The 23,591-nt window shown below is 36.3% G+C and overlaps 1 protein-coding gene and 1 pseudogene across 1 annotated transcript; both read left to right on the top strand.

Moving 5' to 3' along the window:
* Positions 1–485: 485 nt before the first annotated feature.
* Positions 486–1,750, top strand: LOC142644492 (xyloglucan endotransglucosylase/hydrolase protein 2-like; annotated as a pseudogene).
* Positions 1,751–4,679: 2,929 nt separating this feature from the next.
* Positions 4,680–6,412, top strand: LOC142644414 (xyloglucan endotransglucosylase/hydrolase protein 2-like). Its single transcript, XM_075819059.1, has 4 exons — positions 4,680–4,854; positions 5,054–5,154; positions 5,270–5,463; positions 6,031–6,412. The coding sequence occupies exons 1-4, from the start codon at positions 4,680–4,682 to the stop codon at positions 6,410–6,412; spliced, it is 852 nt and encodes a 283-aa protein (XP_075675174.1).
* Positions 6,413–23,591: the final 17,179 nt, after the last annotated feature.

Here is a 23,591-nt window from a genome sequence, read left to right as displayed (position 1 = left end):
ATTATTTTTCCTTTAGAAGAAACAACAAATATTGATTTAATGGTTAGGACTTAAAAAATCTTTTAGTTTTTTTTTTCTTAAAGAGAAATTTTATACACAAACCTTGTTATATGTAAAAAAATAGCATTTTTTAAATCTTGTTATAAGCATATTTTGGGTGTGTGCAGGTTATTCTTTGGATTATTTATTTATATATCTTTAGCTTGGCACCCCTGTAGAAATTTTATGGCTCCATCGCTGTATTAGAAGTCAATCTCTCATCCGCTTCTTAATATATATATCTAAATATTTTTTTAACAATAGTGAGGTATCAAAATTAAATAAATTTAAAAATAGTGAGAGAATGTTTCTAAAATTGTAATAGTGAGCTTTTACCTTAACAGGAACCGTCATGCTTACTATATAAACACAACACAAGACCACAAACCACAATATAACTAGATTTCTTTCCCTTGATTACACACGTACACACTCGCACTTTCTTCATGGATTCATTAGTACTATGCCTTTTTGTGATTCTGCTTGCTGCTGTTGGGCATGCAAGTGATGCCGAGGATGTTCCTTGGTCACAAAACTATGTCATCTTGTATGGACAAGAACATACCCAGCTTCTTAACCAAGGGAAAGAGATTCAAATTTCAATGGACTAATCATCAGGTTGATCTTCTATTTTATGACTGTTCTTCTAATTAATTTGTTCTTGCATGCACTTGTACATGTGTTTGTGATGTTAACTTGTGTCTTATTTGTATCTTTATGGCTTTATAATTGTGAAATAATGATGCTCATGTCTAAAAGAGATAACAGAATCTGATGCTTTAGTATTCTTTTATGTGTGTGTGTGTTTTTTTTTAATCTGTATATGTGTACTTGTACAACACAGGTTCAGGTTTTAGGTCCTTAAAAATTTACGGTTCTGAATTCTTTGGTATGAGAATAAAACTTCCCAATAAAGATACAACTGGAATTATTACAAGCTTTTACGTAAGTATTTCATATTTTGGACCCCTAATCTCCCTTGGCTAATCCCATCAATTGACTAATTTGGTATACATGCATATATAATAAATGATAATAATACTAGTGTTTGTTAATGGCAGCTAAGATCACATACACTCAAGCATGATGAGCTCGATTTTGAATTTTTGGGTAGTAAGACACAACAATATTTGTTGCAAACAAATGTGTTTACAAATGGTCAAGGTTTAAGGGAGCAAAGAATCTCTCTTTGGTTTGATCCAACTACATACTTTCATAATTACCAAATACTTTGGAACCAACATCAAGTGGTGTATGAATAATATCTCTCCCATGGCCTCATCCATTTTATTTATTTGCTTATTCTTGACAATATTTTCTAACATTAAAGTTTATGTATAGGTGGTTCGTGGATGACACTCCCATAAGGGTGTTTAAGAATAACAAAAAAATTGGAGTGGGTTACCCAGCACAATCAATGCAAATAGAGGCAACCATTTGGAATGGATCATGGGCTGGTGAGCCAAATTGGAGTCAAGCACCCTTCCAAGCCCACTATCAAGGATTTGGCATTGATGGTTGCTTAGCTCAAAACCACACCATTGGTTTTTCTGACTGCTCTTCTCCCACATTTTCATGGAATGGGGTGAAGTACTGGAAATTAGACCGTCAACAACAAAGTGCATACGAAGATGTGAGAAACAAATACTTGGTTTATGACTATTGTTTATCTGGGTCCAAACCTCCTCCAGAATGCCCAAGTAACCAGTAGAATTATACCCGGTCTTGTATATCCCATAATATGTGATATTTTAGCATCAAAACACAGAAAAAGACCATTACCTGGTATAATAATTGTAAAAAAAAATGAAATTGTGCTACAGTAATATCATAAATTTATAATGATACTGTTAAACTCACTTGCAAAATTAAAATATTGTTTTCTTTCTCTTTCTCTCTCTCTCCCTCTCCCTAACTCACTACAAAATTAAAATGCAGTTTTTTATTATTTTAAGTTATATATTTTATTGTATAAATATATTATTTTAATATGTTATATAGGAATATAAAAGTTAAGATGTTGGATGTGTTGTAAAATAATATGATATAATAGATAAAGTAACTTTTGAAATGATTAAATAAGTTATTTTAAAAAAACTGAATGCTAATGCTCTTATAAAATAATTTGGGGAGTTTGTGTAGCAACTAAAAATGCTCTCTAAATAGAACACAACATTTTTATTGTAGAGTGATTACAAGCAACTTAGCATAAATACAATGATCTAGCTATTTATATACAATCTATCAAAGAAGAAAATATCCTAAACTGAATTTCGAGATAAGCGGGAAAATAAGTTAACACTAACAACCAATGAAAACTATACACGTGGCTAATTACTAACCAAAAACAGGTAGAACCCCACTTAATTGATGCGACACCGTTTCAATAGAACCATCAGTAAAGTAAGAGCAAAAGAGTGTCGTATTTACAAAATTCATTAACTCTTCAATTATGTCAAACGATGCCGTTTCAGTATTGGTCTTTTTTATTAATACATTTCAGTATCGGTCTTTAATGAGTCATTAAAACAACTCCGTTTCAATCTTTCCTGTGTTCCTTGTCTTTAAGGAGGTGGATCTGATATATATGATGTATATTACGATGGTATAATATTAAAATTTTTTTGTATATTTTATTTTTTAAACATTATCATAATTTAAAATTACAAAATATATTAGATTATCTTAATCTCACCACCTTTTTTTTTTTAGAAATATCTCACTACCCTCTTAAACAATGTAATATTGTATTTTTATATTGAGATTACATTAATGTAAGATTAAAATAACGTAATATTATAGTATAATGTAACATCATGACAAATCAAACACCCCCTAACAATTTGTAAATATATGAATTATTAGGATAAGTTCTTTTATGAGTAATGCTACAGTTACAAACCATATTACAACATTTTTACAAATTGTTGATATTGCTAACTTCTTATAGGTTTTCACCTAAACTCACTATTAATATCACATTTTTCATTTACTAATAATCATTCAAGGGGTAAAGTCTTTGATGGTTGTATAAGAGATCTGGGGTTCAATCCCCGCCTACACCAAAAACTGATTGGTGTCTTGGTTTGATGATAAAGAGCTATCATCAGAAGCAGACGCCATAGGTTAAAACTTACTATTAAAAAAAAAAAAATTGTATATAAAGTTTTTTCTTTTAAAGTTTGTACTTAGCATTACTTTTCCTTTATTTGTAAGAAAAACAAAACCTACTATAAATAGGCACCCTTAGTTTAATTATATTAAACGTTTAATATAATTTGATTCTCTATTTTATATTTTTGTCTAAATATAAAATTTGATTATTATTATTCTTATTAATAGATATTTATTATGATTATTTGTTATCTCGAATTATATATTCAAACATCAAACATCTATTAAGATTGTGTCTATATATATAGAGGTCTCAAAAGTTTATGTAACCATCAACCAAAGTCTAATATATATATTATAGATAAATAGATTATAATATACTATATATAATTATAATCACAAGAGATCATATCTATGATTTGTTCTATTTAGTGGTATTTCAGCTATTGTGTCAAAGTTTAAACCAAAAACATTCTAAAAATATTTAAATAATAAACAAAAAAAAGAAAGTTACAGAAAGTATTTGGTTATCATGTTGTTGTATAAGAACGATTACAAGTTACAATCACCAAAGCTACCAAGTACCATTTCACCTTCGTACTTTTTCATCAACATATATAATCTGCTGTCAGGCAATTTGACGTGGGATGCTATTTTTCCTTTAGTGAAGTTGGATACGAGACTACTAGTCATGTGTTTTCGTATTGTCTTTGGATTATATTGTTACTAAACAATTAATTTAATCAATAAAATATTGTTACTAATTAAAAAAGAAAAGAATAAGGCAATAGAGAGGCCTCAAAATTACAGAAATTTGCAATAGTGAGAAAGTGTTTTTATCTCAATGTATATTGTGAGATGTAAATAACTAAATATGATAAAAGATTGTTCATATGATGTCGGGTTACACACATTAATAGGCACATAATTTATTTTGTTTCAGTTTTTTACATGCACAAAGGCAAAATGCTGTAACTCATATCTTAGCCCATAGATCTTTATTAAATCACAATTTATTTGTATGGATGGAGGATCTCTCATAGGATCTCTTTCCAATTCTTCAGCATGATTTTATCTAAGGAATCCTACTTACCCTTTCTTAAAAAGAGAAAAGAAAAGAAAATTTATAAATATATATCCATTGTTTTATTTTTTGTGTTATACTTTGTGCTCCGCTAATTATGGTATGTCATGTATCTAATTTTTATTTCTATTTTAAATTATTTTATAAGGAAAGTAAAATAAATAAATAAATAAATAAATAAAAATACATTATAAGTTATGATTGATAGAATATAAAGTAATAAGTGAACAAAAGATTTGTAGTCATCTAGCTAGCTCGTGAATCATAGAAAAGTGACACAATTCGTGATTAAGTTGTTTCCTACTCTATTTTTGGAGCTGTCCTTTTCAGGAACCAAGGTGTTTGCTACATAAACAAAACACAATAGTAAAAGACCACAAACCACAGTGCTACAACCTAGATTTCTTTCCCTTGATTACACACACACACTCGCACTTTGTTCATGGATTCATTAGTGCTTTGTCTTTTGGCAATTCTGCTTGTAGCTTCTGCTGGGGATACTAGTGCTGCCGAGGATGTTCCTTGGTCACAAAACTATGTCATCATGTACGGACAAGAACATATCCAGCTTCTTAACCAAGAGAAAGAGTGTCAAATTTCAATTGACCAATTTTCAGGTTGACCTTCAATTTTATAATTGTTCGTCAAATTAATTTGTGCACGCACTTGTATATACAGATGTTAACTTGAGTTTGTGTTATTTGCATCATTATGATTTTTATAAGTGTGTAGTGGGTATGATGCTCCCGTCTAAATGAGATAATCTCATGCTTATCTTAAATATTTTTTTTCCATGTGTATGTATGCACAACACAGGTTCTGGTTTTAGATCTTTAAAAACTTATAATTCTGGATTCTTTAAGATGAGAATGAAACTCCCGAACAAAGATACAACTGGAATTATCACAACCTTCTACGTAAGTATTTCAATTTTTAGACCCATCTCCATTAATTGGTTAATCCCTTTGTTTTTCAAATTTTGTATGCATGCATGCAATATATGATGCTAATACTCGTGTGGGTTTATGGCAGCTAAGATCATATACAAAAAACCACGACGAGCTCGATTTTGAGTTTTTGGGTACTAATAAGACACAACCTTATTTGTTGCACACAAATGTGTTTACAAATGGTAAAGGTAATAGGGAGGAAAGAATCTCTCTTTGGTTTGATGCGACGGAAGACTTTCATGATTACCAGTTACTTTGGAACCAACATCAAGTGGTGTATGAATAATATCTCTCCCCTCATATTTTAGTACTCTTACACTCATTTTTTAGTATCTACTTTTTTATATACTTTTTTTTTTATTTAAATGGTGGATATTTTTACAATGTGAATATTCTTGTATTTTTTTTTTTTTTGAGGAAGGTGAATATTCTTGTATTAATTGTGAATATTGATGTAAAATAATAGATGTAAATGAGTGTAAGAGTTTTTTTTTTTTTTTCCTTTTATTTGTTTATAAATGACAATATTTTTTAGAGTTCGAATTTGATAAGGATGAGGGTGTAAAACTCATGTTTTACACCATCTAATAAGAGATTATCATATCAATTTTTTACTTAAAATTCAATACATCCTACTACACATAATAACATCTCAATAAACTCACAGTTAAGTTAGATTTTCAAATGGGTATTAAAATTAATTGAGTGTAGTTGGGTCTATTTTTTTAATATGTAATATGATGATGTGACAGGTTGAAATTTGATGAGTAAAACTTAGATTTTACACCACATTCTTATTATTGAATTTAATCTCTATTTTCTAACATTGAAGTTTATGTATAGGTGGTTCGTGGATGGTACTCCCATCAGGGTGTTCAAGAATAATGTAAATATTGGAGTGGATTACCCGGTACAAGCAATGCAAATAGAGGCGACCATATGGAGTGGAACATGGGCTGGTGAGCCTAATTGGAGTCAAGCACCCTTCCAAGCCCACTATCAAAGATTTGACATTGATGGTTGCTCAGCTCAAAACAGCACCATTGCATCTTCTGAATGCTATTCCCCCACATTTTCATGGAATGGGGAGAAGTATTGGCATTTAGACTCTCAACAGCAACGTGCTTATGAAAACGTGAGAAAAAAATACTTGGTTTATGACTATTGCTCTGTTGGGTCCGAACCTCCTCCGGAATGCCGAAATAACCAGTTGAATTATCCATAGGTGTGTTATTCTTCTTAAAATAGAATGAAAGGAGCATAGAATGTCAAATTGTGCTAGAAATTTTTCCTAATAAGTAGTAGAAAAGGAAGAAAATTTTTTCCCCGGGGGAAACAAAATATTCATCCAGAGAGAGAGAGAGAGATTCAACATATATTATTTTATCATGTATGAAAATAGTTACATCAAGTTCGTATTTACATAAATTAAAATAGCGTTTATTTAATCCAATCAGCTTGTAAATTATGAACTATCTTTTAAATTATATTGCTCACAAATAATATTCTTATAAATAATTTAGAGATTACACGGCATATGAGTATATAAATATAATATTGTCTAAATATAAAATTATTGTTTACCTTTTAGTGTGGGTTTAAGTAAGCTCAATTGAAAATGGTTAGTTTTAGAAGATTAGGAGAAGATTGCAACCCCATTAACCTTGGCTTATGCGGTTATGCCATTGACTTGCCCATCTTTTTTCATCTCTTAAAATAAAATTAACTAATTAAAAGTTAAAAGTTGATATGTGAAATAGGTTTGAAAAAAAAATGAGTAGATAGAATTATTAGCGTACATTTTTTTATTACATACTTTCTATTTTTTTTTATATCAATATTTTATTTCTTTAAATTAAAATCAATGGTGTTAGGGACATATTTGATATAATTGGCTAATTATTTGACAAAACGCACTTTACTTGTAATTGGGAAGATCTAGGATGGTTTAAGACTTCAAGAAACATGTTATTCAAGCCAAGTTGTAAAGTCATGCAAATCTGTTCAAAAAAAATGAAGAAGTGTTATTTATTAAAGCTCGACAGATGTCTTGATAGAAGTTTATCTATCGAGAGTTAATGTTGAAATTCGACACAAGTTGTATCTGTCAAGAATTACGAAATCAAAATTTTCAGATCTGATTACAAGCATATCCTTGAGTATTTGTGTAAGATTTCTTTTCTCACAACCCTAGACATATATAAGGATTATTTTAAGAGTTGTCACAAGTGTTGCACAGATGATGCAAAAGATGTTGCACTTGTTGTTACACGCATATTGTGACCGGAGACAGAAATTGTTCTAGTTCATCTTTCTCTTTGTAAAAACTACTGCGTCTTTGCGCTAAGGGTTTTGTGACTAAGAAGCTTTTTGATCTTCATGATATTTATGTTGATGAACTGAAGAACTTTGCAGCCAACATCTTCCTCAAGTTAGTGAGTGAATCATGTACTGGGATTCGTGCAAAGGAATTAGTCACGTACTGGGATCCATGTATCATTGGTTAGTCACGTACTAGGATTTGTGCATTGAATGGAGAGATTACCGCTACAATACAAGTCCAATTGGGTATTAGAGTAAAGGTTCAATTGTAAGTTGGTATTAGGTACTGGGATTTCTTTTACTTGTAATCACTTGTTTTGATAATAGTGGATTCTCAGGAGTGGTGACCTTAAATTTACCCAGTGGGGTTTTGCCTTGGAGGTTTTCCCCATCCGTAAACAAATCACCATGTCAAATTTATTTTCTATTACATTTAATTTAATTGGTGATTTGTTTGTGCTACCACACTATTGCAAGTTAAATTGACTTAATTAATTAATTTGAAAAATTAATTAATTTGCCAAATGGGTCAATACATTTTTGGCCTATCAAATGGTATGAATGATAAGAACATAAAAGAGAGATGTCAAGAAGATTTTCCCGAGAGATAATTATCTAGAATGACTTATTTATTTGGTTGTCAAGAAAGTGAAGACAAACGAGCTTCTCGCATGAAAAGTGTGATTGGCATTATTCAAAGGAGATTTTTTGTATGTTTGGTTGCTAAAAAAGTGAGAGAAATGAAATTGAAGATTGAATGTTTAAATTAATTTTTTCTATCTTTTAAATTGAAGAACTTATATTATGTGCATGTGCTTTTATTTATTTATTTTTACAAGTTATGTAATCCATTAATCACGTAAGTTTTTTCCGCTATTAAGAGAACAACAATTATTTGAATGATAATCAGTTGAAAAACTCAAAGATCAAAATAAAAATACTGTCAAAATATAGGTTTAAAAGAAGAAGAAAAAAATGTTCAAAAGTGGGGCAACCAGCCATAGCAATTCTACTTGGGCTAATTGAGGGTCCGTTTGGTAACATTGTTCTAATAATATTGTTTATATATTTTTTAAATATATGTGGGTAAAAAAATACATAAAAATACGGATAATATTATTTAAAAATTAAAAATTATTATCCAAAATCTCATGCCAAACGCCCCTGAGCCTTTGAAGATTTTAGCAAGACCCGGCTTAAAACTGTCATTATAGTTTTGAAAACCTCATGTGCCCAAATGGCCCAACTACTAAAATGAGGCCTGTCTGATTGGCACCTTCTAGTCAGGAATTTGCTGCTATCTTTTAATTCCCCCAAAAAAGGAAAACAAAAAATCAAGAAAATGCTACATGCTGATCCAATGTTATTCTCGTTGCTTTATTATTATTATTATTATTATTATGGGCAAGCGAAAGCTGAAGCCCTTTTTTTTTTTCTCCCTCTTTTTTGGGTTGTTGCAGACACATGTCATACATGATCAAGTAAAATAATTCCTTTCAAGTACAATCTTCTCTGTTAATAATATGTGGTTCCCCCTTTATAGGAGATTTACTTTTGAATGGGTGTACTTCCAAATTGATGGGGAGAAACCTCCTCACACCCACGTTGGAGATAGTAATGATTAAATTTTTCTATTATTACAGTAATGTGTTAGAGATCCACTAATGTGGATGCAAAATTTTTGTAAATTTTGTACATCTAAAACTTACTTCTTCTTTTTTTTATACTTTCATTCTTACAAAATACTTACATTAATTTGTCTATTATACATATTTATTCAAATAAAATATTCATCTTCAGATCAATTCACACTCACCCAGCCACCACCATCAACCCACCTGTCAACCCAGTGACCAAACTTTGAATCCAAAATAGATTTTTGAACTCAAAAACTCTACAAACTATCACCCATTTTCCAAACACCAAGCTATCAAATCACAATTCCTTTTTTTTTTCTTTCTTCTTCTTCACATTTATTTATCAACAACAATGCAATTTCCAACCCATTTCCAAACACAGCAAAACCCATTCAATCCCAAACTCGTTCATCACCCACTCAACCCGAAACCCAGTCAAGCCAAATCATCACCCACCCAACCCGAAACCCATTGATGATTTGATCGGCGTGGTTTGATGATTGGAGAGGCCTTCGTTTGATGATTTGATTGGCGTGGTTGGTGATCAACGTGGTTTGATGATCAATGGCAATAGAGGCAGGATTTGATCAAATGAAGAAAGGGAGAGTGAGGTGAGAGTGACCAAAACCCAGAGACAAGGAGAAATAATAAATTATTAAAATAGTAAATGCAAGTGCTACAGTAACCATGCATTTATGCATATATGCACGGTTACTGTAGCAATTGTGTATAAATGCACAATTTTACACCTACTAATGTGGGTTCTTTTTTGCTCAAAATGTGTAAAATGAGCAACTTTTTTTATTTTGCACAACTTTGCATCAACTAATGTAGTTGCTCTTACTCTCTCCTTTTATGTTGATGGTAAATTTTATTAATGTGTATTATGAAAATATCTAATAATTTTCCCCTTTTTTCTAGTCTATGGACAAAGAAAAAATAAAATTTTTAAGGAAAAGGAGAAACCCTTCAAACTTCCTAGTTCTTATATGTTTTTTTTTTTATTATATGTGAATTTTGAAAATTTAACCGTTTGATTACTTGTTTTTTTATATTCTTAACACATATGTCAAATCTAGTTCAAACAAGATATTATTTATTATTGGATCAATAAACCTTATTTTTTTATGCATAATTTTAGATCACAAAAACTTAAAATTTAAACATTTTGTTGATGACATAACTATTTTTTTAAATAAGATAGAAATTTTACTCTGCTCTAATCTAAGTGTATATCTGTGTGAAATTCCCTCTTGGAGATTTGAACTCTCACCCTTACCTCCCCCCACACCCCACAAGCACTTACATTTATAGAGTGACCACTGCATCAAGGGTACACGATGGTTTGATGATATAACTATTGATCTTTATTCTTCTTAAAATTTTGCAAGTATAGAGAATATAAATAAGGACATCCGTCCAACGGTCAAATCCTTAAATTTTTAAAAAGTTTATTTCTAAATTAGTTTGGAAAGAAACATTTTTCTTTTTTTTAATAAGGGTCATATTAACGAGTGCCTTTAAGGTAATGATTAATAATCAATTTTAAAAAAAAATTTGACACCACTTTTTTGAGAAATAAAAAAATTTGTCAAAATATTAATTATTTTTTTCCCATAATTTTTTTAAATAGACTATTAACCAGTGTATTAAGGATATCCGTTAACATTTACTTTTTAATAATTAGTTCGGCTGACTTTTACCATTGCAATGTTAAGAGAGTATCTCATGCTCCCCGCGCATGAGACATCTCTCTCACTGATAGGTGGGCCCCACACCACGGGTAATGGTTAATAATCCATTTTAAGAAATTTTTGACATAACTTTTATGAGAAATGAAAAAAGATGTCAAAATATTAATTATTTTTTTTCCCATAAAATTTTTCTTTAAATAGATTATTAACCAGTGCATTAAGGATATCTATTAACATTTACTTTTTAATAATTAGTTTGGTTGACTTTTACCATTGCAATGTTGAGTGAGTATCTCATGCGCCTAGTTAGGGGTGTGCAGAAAACCCACCAACCTGCCAAACCAGACCCAACCCGACTCAACCCAACCCGTCAGGTTGGGTCGGTTTTTAGGGCTTGGTGGGTTGGGTTATAAAAAAATTTTTGTAGCTAGTCGAGTTGGGTTTGGGTTATAAAATTACAAACCTGCCAAATCCGACCCGACCCACCCATATTTTAATATATATTTAAAATATATTATATATTTAATAAAATTTTTTTTTTTAGTTAAAACCCAATTGTAGACCACTTCATAAATTCCTACAAACATATATAATATAAAATCCTATTACTTTCTTTAATATATATTTAAATATATTATATAATTCATAAAAAAATATGAGTTAAATTTAATAATAATAATAATAATAAAAAAGTCCAACCCATAGGTTCAACCAGACCTAACTCGACCCATGTGGGTTAGGTTGGATATATGTGATGAATTGGATTGGGTCGAATTTTTTGACCCATGAGTTGGGTCAAAAAAATCTCTTAACCCGACCAATGCACACCCTTATGTCCAGCACATGAGACATCTCTCTTATTGACAGGTAGACTCTACACCTACAAGGCCCACTTGTCAGTTAAAGAAATGGCTTGTGCGCCGGGCACCTGTAAGATTTTTATTGCAATGTTTGGTATGCACGTAGAAGCAAAAAAACAAAAATGTTTGGTATGCACGTGCACCATTGCCCTTGCTCAGCTTTAACTAACAGGTGAACGGTAATTATCTGCATTTACTTAGAGCATTTCCCACGTGACTATTTCTTTTTCCTTTTCCTTACGGATAAAATTTAAATTCTATAATAAGCATTTATAAGAATCTTTTTGCCTGGGAGGTTGTAAATTGTGATGTGACTTGCGAGCTCTCGTTTCAATACACCAAAATTTTGCACATTTAAGATTTAATTATATATGGTTAAAACAAATAATAGTTACTAAAAGTAAAAGATTGTGAGGACCGTTAGGTAGAGTTTCTCTCTGATTCATATACCATCTCTTCAATTACCTAAAATGGTACATGTATTTTTCTATTTTAATAGGAGCTTGGAATGTTTGGTTAATCTTTTCGACATTTTGTTTTATTTTAATTATCATAATTTTCTATTGGTGGGTGTCAATTGATTAAGAATGATGGATGTGACTATCTAACCGAGGTTTATATAGTGCATAAATTACGGTGTGCAAAATTACGTGCTTCTTCTTCTTCTTCTTTTTTTTTTTTTTTTTTTTTTTGGTGGCAAAGGGAAAGCTCGTTGTTCCATTGAATGAACGTGTGCTAAAATTAATAAAGTACTTGTGTTTAGTACTTCAAAGTTCTTATAAAATAGTAATTACTACAAAGCTCTCATAGGAGAAAAACAAACAAAGCAAGTAGTGATTGATTAAAGTAGTAATCAATGTTGTCAAGATTAGGCAGCCATGGATCATGTAGAAGTGGACATGAACTCACACGTGGACTCAATAGTAAGCAATGACTCATTGGTGATCCATTAATCCATAAAAATACGACGAGAACCCTTAGTTTTATGCTATAAGAATGGTTTAGACCAACACTAAAATATTTCAAAAAGTCTAGAGACACTCACTAATTCACACACAATTTAAATACTTGTTAAGATGTTCCAAACTTTCCTAATTCATGCTATAATAAATTTAGTATCCATTTAAAAATAATTTATCTAGCTTTTTTTTTAAATACTACAAATAAAAAGTAGTAAAAGTTAAATAAAATAAATAGATAACTCATGTAAGACTCACAAATAATAAGAAAAATAAGTAAAAATTAACGCTCCGTTTGTTTCAATGGAAAACCTTGTGGAAAGATATTTTTCTTTGTTTTCCAGTATTTGGTAGCATAAAAAAAGATGAGTCAAAGGAAAATTATCTTTGGTCAACATAAAAAGTATGGCTTATTTTTGGAGATTGTTTTCCATTAAATTTTTTTGGAAAACAACTCTATCTCAAAGCAAGCTAGATAAGGGAAGTTATGAGGTTGTTTTTCAACTCATTTAAAGTTGCTACCAAACATTAGAAAATGAGATAGTTTTATAGAAAATATTTTTTAGAAAATAATTCATTTTCTAGAAAACATCATTGCTGAAACAAACAGAGCGTAAATAAAATAAGTAAGTGATTCACGTAGAATCCACAAATAGAAAGAAAAATAAATAATACAGTGGCATATAATCCTATTCAATAATGAATAATCCTATAGTTACTATGTGTCATAAATGACCAACGGATTTAATCCAATCTAATAACCCTATAGTTGGGATGATAAAAATAATCCCACAACAAATTATTCAATAATTCAATAGGTGGTCAATCCAAAGTTAATCACATGTGAGAAATAAGGAATGGTAACCCTTTGAGGATCCTCTATTTTCATCATTGAATGGTCCTTAAATTCCATACAAGTGTAACCACCACCTATGATCTACCAACTTTTTTATAAGACTAGTTTCCAATCAAAACAACATAATTGAAAGATATTTCAATCAAAACTTAAAATTATTAAAAAAAAAAAAAAAAATCATTCTCTTATCACCGGAGTCCTATTTCAGTAGCATCACGATTCATGCTTGCACTTAAAGACACATTGCTTTGGGAAGTTTTGGACTTGTTCAACATTTTCACATCAATATCAAAACCCCCCATCCTGAAAAACACCAGGGAGAAGCACAGTTCTATTGTATTTTCTATGAGTCTTGCTATAGGCATCGAAAAAATACACTGAAAAGAGAATGTGAATTTCAGTGAGAGTTTTTGTGTCTCTAGGCTTTTCCATTTTGCAAAGAAGAGCAATGATATACAACTGGACAAATATCTAAACCATGATTTGGGAGAGGCACATTAGTGTGTATATTTTATAAGTACTGCAGATTCGGGTTCAGTCATATGCATGATTTGGTCAATACATACCTACCACGCAGCATTTTTTTTTTTAAGAAGGTACAGTCACGGTCTATAATCTTACTACTAAAGTACTAATAACAAATCACCAATTATATAATTTAAATTCAAAATTTTCTAATATTTATCGTAATAAATTACCAATTATTTCAAAATATTAAGTTGTTAGAAATTGATAAATCTAATTAGTTAACCATTATTTTTACCCTACACTATCTGTAAATAGTATTATCGTTTTTTTTTTTTCTGTCTTTTTTCCTTTTCTTTTTTCCACTTTGAATCTATAATAGTAATTGTAAGTGCACAATTGTACATGGACCCAAAAACGAATGTTGGGCTCAGGCCCAATGAGCCTTATACAATAAAATTTGTAGAGTATGAGTTTGAAATCTAAGCTCAGGATATTAGAAGTTCGATTAACAGGCTAGAGTGTTACAATTTGTGCAAATGATGAACAAATATGACAAATAGATCTCCTCGGATGTAAGCCGAGGACGATTTGTATAAATATTCTCTTTCTAGGCCAAAGTTTACAGTCCTTAGTTCCTATTTTATTCTTAGCGGAAAGTGCCGATCTTCTTCTCTTTCCTTTCTCGTCTCCTTGTATACTTCTTCCTCTTCACTGTTCATCCACGTGTCATACAAATCTTTCCCTTAGATGTTTGTCTCATCCACCACCTTCTTGAAGTCTTTAAATAATAGCAGGAAGGTTGAATTTTATTGTTCAGAGGTCATTTCCCCATTAGTGTGGCCAGGGAGGTAGATGCAGGGTCTTTTATATGGAGGTAGCAGCCTTTTTCCTAGATATTTCTATCACATCCTTGCGTCTAGAGGGTGCTTGAATCACCCTCTTACCCATCAGTTTTTCCAGAATTCTGCCTTTAACCTTCTTGGCAAGTCCTGGGGTCATTGCCAGGCTTGTCCGAGGAGACATTCCTCCTCAGACAACTCCTCGAACCTTTACAATGCAGACTGACTTGTGGGCCTGGAGGCCTTAATCAAAAAAACAAACTGGTACCCGTCAATAAAGCCCAAAACTCAAATGTTTATTCGGGAATTTTTACCCCCCACAATAGCCCCTCAAAACTTTATTTTTCCCTCTCAGCCGAGGAGAAATATAGAGTTTTGATCCAACCGGATTACCTCCCACACGCTTTGTAAATCACCGCGCGTGTATGGGTCTTTTTGTTCCCTGAAAATGCCTTCTGACGCTTCGAAACCTGGAACGTGCGCATTTATGACCGCAAGTTACATCCTGTTTCCCACGTTCGACGGTAAGATGAACATCCAAAGGTCCAGGTTGGCCCTGCAAATTTGAGCGGGACAAATTCAATTTCGAGGCCGCCTCCCACACGTCAAAACGCCTGGAAACCCGCGCCTTCATTCATTTCTACAGCAATCAATCATATCTAAACGTCAATCATTACCCTTTCTCTCCAAAAGCTCGTGAAGACTTGCATAACCAAATCTCGTAAGTTCTTACTTTCTTTGCTCCTTCCTTCTCAGATTATATCCTCAACTCCCCTCTAAACTTCTTTTCTTCTTTAAACCTCACATGGCACGACGTTGCCTTCATGTACGAATGCCACAAACTCAAAAATGTAGGGTATTACATTAAGTTGCAGTCCAGTATAGTCAGGCTGATCTCTTGTCTGCCTAAATCCAACAAAGGCATGAAGGATGACTACCTCATCGCCTCAGGAAACTGGCATGACGGTCCTTACTGCCCGGTCGTATGGGGAGATCCAGTTGTGACTCCTTAGGAATTAGATTTACTAACACATAATTCAATCCTGCCACCTTTACCAATTTTCACTTTTTATTGCACATTGTTCCTTTTTGTCTTGATGTTTATCACCAGTCTGACCATGTTCTTCTTCTCGGATGTTTTTTTTCACAGATAAACAACACGTACGCCCTCGTCTCAGCTTCTGCAACGTTGCCGACTTGAATCGTGTCCTCCGCTCAGAAGTCTTTGTGAGTGAAGATTTACAAGTGAGAGCTGCACACTTGATATTAGGATACGATCCTATATCAGTGGACTTCCAAGAGATTGAAAACGCAATCCTCGTGGGGGATAAGCGACGTAGAAGGATAAACGTGGCAAGGCCAAGCTTCCTTTCCGACCACGATCTTCCCGACGACCCCACCACTATCCTGTACACATGCCCTTTTAGCAGCAATTCCCCTCTCGGCGCACTCCTAGACAACCGCCGTCCAAGAAGAGCAAGTGTCCTCGCCGCACTCATTGGACGAGGAGATAGACCAGTTTCAACTCGAGGACATCGAAAGGCCTCGAGGAAACCCGTTTTTCATTCTCTCGAACGAGGAGCACGAGCCCGCCGAGACTTCGGGGATACAAGGTTTGGTAGTTGCCTTCCTTGACTCCAGCTCCGAAGAAGAAGAGATGGACGCCCTGAAGGAACTGATGCAGAAGAGGGGCGCGAGAGTCTCTAAAAAGGGAGCAAGTGGGTCACAAGTCCCCCCGTCCTTGCCCCCACCCCCTCTTCCATCCGATCCTAAGCCTCCCGTTGCGGAGCCTAAGAAGAAAAGGAAGGGTGAGGCCGAGGAGGCAGATGGGGAAAGGCAGAAGAAGCGGAAATAACAACAACAACAACAACAACAACCCCCGCAACAAAGACATAACAAGGGCAAGGGACGTGCCTCCTCAGTAGAAAGCGGGGAGATCAGAGACCTTGCCGAAGTGTGCCGTGCGCCGTGCACCGGTTAACTGGTCTCCTAAGCTTAAGCTGGACAGGGCACCCATCTCTAGCCAGTCCAACATTAGGATGTTCCAACAAGGTCATGCTCTCCACCTGGCCGATGCCTTGGAACGTCCTCTCCTGCTGCCCAAGGACATGGAAGCCCTGGACAAGATGAACCAATCCTACCTGTTCCTTTCGCTAAAAAAGGACTTGGGCTTGGTAAGTATTTAAATCTTATCTTCACCTTCTTCTTTTTTTCACACCTCACTGTAGGAGACATTTTTATGCGTTTGATATTTTGATATTTCGTCATAGGCCATCCAGGAAGTCTTTGCTGCCGAGAAGTGGGTGGAGGATTCTCGGAAGAAGGCTGGGCTTGAACTGGAGCTTCGGCTGGAGAGCGAGAAGTCCCTTGGCCAAGCCCTCGCACAAAATGAGAAGCTCACAATGCAGCTGGCAGAGCTAAAAAGAGAAAAAGATGGTGCCGAGGCCAGCCTGAGGACTATGAGGACCCAGGTAGAGGGGCAGCGCAAGCTTCTTCGTCAAAAGAATGAAGAGTTATCCAAAGCTCAATAGGAACACTCCGACTTGAAGGAGGAGCTTGCGAAGATGAAGGGCGAGGCCCACACCTTCAAGGACTCGCTGGAGGCTGCAAAGAAGGCTGCTTACAAGGAAGGGGTAGCGGCGACAAAAAACCAGCTGACAGAGGAGTTCATCACGCTGTGCCGAGAATACTACCAACAAGTTTGGGGGGAAGCCTTAAATGTAGCAAGGATTCCTTCAACTTCCGAGCTGAGGAAGCCCGAGAACATCTGGCTTCCCCTGGACATCCAGGAGATAGAAGAACTTCCTCCTGTCGCCCCTGCCCCTGAGACAGCTCCTTCCATGCCCCCTTCTGTGATCCCAGAGCCCATTCATGTTCCTACAAAACCTACGAGTTCCAATAAAGAGAAGGAACAGGGTGAAGGTGCTGAGAAGGCTACAAGCCAAAGCGCCGAGCCTATCATCCCTCCACCAGTAGCAACAAACAAAGGAAAACAAGTCCAATCCTCTTTTAAAATGGAGCTAAAAAGCACTGAAGCGGCCAGCACTTCCGAGTAGGACCCTCCTTCAAAAGCTTAGGGCCGAGCCTAGGACTTTTCCCCTTTCTTATTATGTAACAAAGACTTTCTTTGTAATGTACATCAAAAGTAATTAATGAAAGACTGTCTTGTTTAATCTTCATTTGACTTGTACTTTTTAGTATAAGAGTTCTCATCAGCTTAAAAAGATGAATGAATGGAACAACTAACTCCACTTTCAATATTTGAACTATCATAACTTTAAACAACAGTACACATGCTTAGCTTACACTTTACAAATTACACCTTGAGAACATAACATGTGTGACACAATGATGAACGACTAACAACCTAACTTAGGATTCAATTTGAGGCATAAAGTGATCAAAATACTTCATCAACATCTCAACATTAATACGACATGAATTTTTGCTAGTATTTCTAAAGTAAAGTATTCAAGGACCTGACATAAATAAACTTTGTCTTAATGATAAGTATGATATCAATTTGTATAAGGTACGTGGGCCAAGGACACTGCCTCACCAAGTTTCTATTTGATACTTAGAATCTGTAACTTGAAACGTTAATTTCACCAAAGTAGGAGGTCTATGGACCTGACGTAACTAAGGTTCCGTGTAACTAAGGTTCCATTTAACAAATGATAAGACATCAATTTCCACAAGGTATGTGGTCCGAGGACACTGCATTACCAAGTTTCTGTTTGATACTTAATAAGATATCAATTTCCACAAGGTATGTGGTCCGAGGACCATGCATCACCAAGTTTCTGTTTGATACTTAAAAATTGTAACTTAAGATGTTAATTTCCTCAAAGTAGAAGGTCTGTGGACCCGGCATAACTAAGGTTTTGTTTAACAAATGATAAGACATCAATTTTCACAAGGTATGTGGTCTGAGGACACTGCATCACCAAGTTTATGTTTGATACTTAAAAATTGTAACTTAAGATGTTAATTTCCCCAAAGTAGAAGGTCTGTGGACCCGGCATAACTAAGGTTCTGTTTAACAAATGATAAGACATCAATTTCTACAAGGTATGTGGTCCAAGGACACTGTATTACCAAGTTTTTGTTTGATACTTAAAAATAGTAACAGATAAACCCAAATACATATTCATAATTTGAACCACGAATGATAAAAGCGCTTTTTATTAATAATAATACCTTCGAAGGTGTTTACATTTCAGGGGCGTTGTACAATTTTTTTCATCTAGATCAGCTAGCCAATATGATCCTATGCCTGCTACAGAGATGATCCGATAGGGTCCTTCCCAATTTGGTCCTAGCTTTCCCCAAGCTGGGTTTTTGGCGGTACCCACAACTTTCCTCAACATCAGATCCCCAGGCGCTAGTGGCCTTAGATTCACATGGGTATCATACCCCCATTTAAGTTTTTGCTGATAATAAGCCATTTGGACCATAGCGGCATCTCGCCGTTCCTCAACCAAATCCAGGCTTTTCTCCAGAAGGCCGTCGTTATTTTCTAGACTAAAAAAACTCGTCCTTAGCGTGGGGAAACTAGATTCTAAAGGTATCACTGCCTCGGCCCCATAAGTTATAGAGAATGGTGTTTCTCTAGTGGATCTGCGCGGCGTAGTTCGATACGTCCATAAAACATGTGGCAGTTCCTCTACCCATCTACCCTTCTCGTCATCCAACCTCTTCTTGAGTCCACTGACTATGACCTTGTTAACGGCCTCGGCCTGCCCATTTCCCTGAGGATAAGCTGGGGTGGAGTATCTGTTTATGATTCCCATGTCACTACAATACTTCCTAAAAGCTCTACTATCAAATTGTACGCTATTATCTGAAACAAGTGTGTGGGGTACCCCAAATTTAGTGATAATATTTTTTCAAATAAACTTCTTAGAGTCGATATCCCTAATATTTGCTAAGGGCTCTGCTTCGACCCACTTGGTGAAGTAGTCAGTTCCCACGAGTAGCCACCTTTTGTTTCCCACAGCCCTCGAAAAAGGCCCTACTATATCCAATCCCCATTGAGCGAAAGGCCAAGGACTGGTCAAAGGATTAAGAACTCCCCTAGGCTGATGAATGTTGGGAGCGAACCTTTGGCATTGGTCACACTTTCTTGCGTAGTCCTGAGCTTCCCTTTGCATATTAGGCCACCAATAACCCTAAGTCAGAGCCCTATGGGCTAAGGACCTTCACCCAATATAGCTTCCACAAATTCCCTCATGCAATTCTTCCAAAAGTGCCTCCGTTGACTCAGGGTGTACACATAACAAGTATGGTCCGGAGAAGGAGCGTTTATACAATTTCTGATCCTCGGATAGCCAGAAACGAGGTGCCTTTCGACGGATCTTATCTACTTCAGACTTGTCCTCGGGAAGAATGTTGCTTTTTAGAAAAGATACCACAGGGTCAATCCAGCTAGGTCCAGGCCTTATTAGATGGATACAGACGGCCCTTACAGTGGTCAGAGTGGGTTCTAGCAAGTCTTCACGAGGATAATCCTAGGCAGACATTGAGCCGAGGACGTCGCCAAGGTGGCCAATAAGTCTGCATGTGTGTTTCCACTTCTAGAAACGTGAGAAAGGATAAAAGAATCAAATTCTGATTGTAAACATTTGACCTGGGTCAGATACTCTTGCATTCTTGGATCCCTAGCCTCCATGGTCCTCGTCACCGAGGTGCGCGGCATGTATTTGATATCAAAAGCTCCCAAAATAGTTCCCCACTTAGCTACCCTTCCGGAGTAGTCAGCACTTCGTAACACCGACTTGAGAGGCAGTTGGGTCAAAATCACGATGGTGTGGGACTGGAAATAGTGAGGAAGCTTTCGCGTGGCATGGACTACGGCTAGAAGTGCCTTCTCCAAGGGCAAGTAACACACCTTAGCTTCATTCAAGGATTTGCTTACGTAATAGACCGGTCTTTGCACCCCGCCGTTGTCCCTTATAAGGACTAGGCTGACTGCATGGACGGCCACAGCTAGGTACGCAAACAGGACTTCATCAACCTTCGGTCGAGACATAATGGGTGGCTGAGAAAGATATTCCTTAAGTCGCTAGAAAGCTAAAGCGCACACCTCGGACCATTGGACTCCTTTCCATTTATTTAACAGTTGGAAAAAAGGCATGCACCGGTCAGCTGACCGAGAGATAAATCTGCTGAGAGCAGCGATCATTCCGGTCAACTTCTGAACTTCCTTTGGATTCCGAGGTGGCTGTAAGCCTTGGATGGCCCTGACCTGCGCCGGATTCACCTCTATCCCTCTATGAGTCACCATGTAGCCTAGGAACTTTCCGGAACCCACCTCAAAAGAACACTTTGAGGCGTTAAGTCGCAGCTTGTACTTTCTAAGTATTTGAAAGGTGTCATCCAGATCTTTCACGTGCATGGGTATTGTCTTACTCTTCACTACCATATCATCCACATATACCTCAATAGTCTTTCCAAGTTGCGACTCAAACATTCTGGTCATCATCCTTTGGTAAGTAGCCCCTGCATTCTTCAATCTGAACGGCATCACTTTATAGTGATAGTTCCCTGTTGGAGTAATGAAGACAGTCTTCTCCTGATCATCCGCCGCTAATGGAATTTGGTAATAGCCTTGGAAGGCATTTAAAAAGCTCATCCGAGGATGTCCGACCGTGGCATCCACAAGCTGATCGATGCACGGCATCAGGAACGAGTCCTTTGGGCAGACTTTGTTTAAATCTGTGAAGTCCACACATACTCTTCACTTTCCGTTCTTCTTTTTCACCACAACTGTATACGCCAACCACTCCGGGTAGAAAACTTCTTTAATAGCCTCAGCCCTCTTGAGCTTGAGCACTTATTCTTTAACAGCCTCAGAATGCTCTTTAGATGAACGCCGAAGTGGCTGCCTCTTAGGAACAATGGCAGGGTTGATGTTCAAATGATGACAAATGAAGCTTGGGTCAACCCCCGGAGCCTCTTAGGGATCCCAGGCAAAGACATCGATGTTGTCCTTCAAAAACTCCACCAATTCCATCTTCTCTTGGTGTGGTAAACGTACAACAACTTGAAAGAACCTTTCGGGATCATTGACTATCAGAAACTTCTCCAAATCTTCACACATGGCTTCCTCTGCTGTCACCGCATCGGGCGCATCCAAAGTCGTTAATTGCTATAAGTCCTTCATAACCGAGGCCGAGGACTCTGATTTGGCTTGATGCAGTATTGCAGCCGATATGCATTGCCTTGCCACTGCTTGGCTGCCACGAATTTCTTCGGTGAATTTCCCGAGGGGAATTTTACTTTAACATGCAAAGTCGAGGAGACAGCACCCAAAGCGTGTAACCAAGGCTTGGCAAGAATGGCCGTGTATGGGGAATACACGTCAAATACAATAAAGTCCACCTCGACCGTTTCTGAGCCAGACTGTACTGGCAATCGAATCTGCCCCTTTGGTATGACAGTCTTCCCTTCAAAGCTTATTAGTGGGGAGTCATAGGGAGTGAGATCCTCCAGGTTTAACCTTAGCCCCTTGAACAAGTCGGGATACATAATATCCGCGCCGCTGCCTTGATCGATCATCACCCTTTTGACGTCGTAATTTCCTATCCTCAAAGTGACCACTAGGGCGTCATCATGGGGTTGGATGGTCCCAACCTTATCCTCCTCTGAGAATCCCAAGACAAACACATTCCCTTTAATCCTCTTCGGCTTCGAGCCTAACTCCTCGGCCTGGGAGTGTGAAACTGCCATCACCCTGGTGGGACAGGAACCGGTCCTGCCAGGTGTGGCGAAGATAACGTTAATCGTTCCCAAGGGCGGCTGAGATAAGTTGTTCTTTTGATTATTTGAGCCGGACTGACTGCCTTGCCCATTAGGTTGGTACAGGTGCTGCTTCAATTTCCCCTTGCCAACAAGCTGTTCCAGATGGTTCTAGAGGGTCCGACAGTTCTTAGTAGTATGACCCACATCCTGATGGTATTGGCAAAAAAGATTCTGATTCCGCTTCATAGGGTCCCCCGCCATCTTACTAGGCCATCTGAAGTAGGGTTCCTTACAGACTTTCTCCAGTAGTTGGTGCACTGGTTCTCAGAATACAGTATTAACTGTTTGAGGAGTGGCTGAGCCAGACTGCCCAGAGTAATCTCTCCTCGACTTATTGTTGTGATACTTGTTCGACCTGAAATCCCTCCTATCCTGCGGGATTACCTTTGCCTTACCCTTACCCTGCTGTTGATCTTCCTCAACCCTTTTGTATTCGTCAATACGGTCCATGAGGCGACGTACACTCCGTACGAGCTTTTTGGTCAAAGATTTCCTCAAGTCATGGTCAGTGGGAAGGCCCACTTTAAAAGTATTAATCGCCACCTGGTCAAAATCTCCATCTATCTCATTGAACATCTCCCAATATCTGTCGAAGTATGTTTTCAACGTCTCCCCCTCCCTCATGGCCATAGATAGTAGAGAGTCCAACGGTCGAGGAACTCTGCTGCATGTAATGAAACGAGACGCGAATGCCCTAGTAAGTTTCTTGAACGAACCGACAAACCCCGACTTTAGTCCATTGAACCATCTCAAAGCAACAAGTCCCAAGCTAGAAGGGAAGACTTTGTACATTAAGGTCTCATTGTGAGAATGCACCGCCATCCTCTGATTAAAGTGGCTCACATGTTCCACCAGGTCTGTCTGGCCATTATAAATGGTGAAAGTGAGCTCGGTGAATCGCTTGGGGAGCCTTCCATTCTCAATCCTGCGTGAGAAGGGTGATTTGGAGAGTTGGTGTAATGCTCG

This window comes from Castanea sativa, chromosome 1, assembly GCF_040712315.1.
Source record: "Castanea sativa cultivar Marrone di Chiusa Pesio chromosome 1, ASM4071231v1".
NCBI lineage: Eukaryota > Viridiplantae > Streptophyta > Magnoliopsida > Fagales > Fagaceae > Castanea > Castanea sativa.
The sequence above is the reverse complement of the archived record's forward strand: the minus strand, read 5'-3'. Positions and strand labels throughout refer to the sequence as shown.

What these genes read in the sequence shown, in the direction of transcription:
- LOC142644414 (XM_075819059.1), top strand. Translation starts at nt 4,680, where the DNA reads ATGGATTCATTAGTGCTTTGTCTTTTGGCAATTCTGCTTGTAGCTTCT. An exon ending in TTCAATTGACCAATTTTCAG is followed by an intron (nt 4,855 to 5,053) that starts GTTGACCTTCAA and finishes TGCACAACACAG; the next exon opens with GTTCTGGTTTTAGATCTTTA. An exon ending in TGGAACCAACATCAAGTGGT is followed by an intron (nt 5,464 to 6,030) that starts GTATGAATAATA and finishes GTTTATGTATAG; the next exon opens with GTGGTTCGTGGATGGTACTC.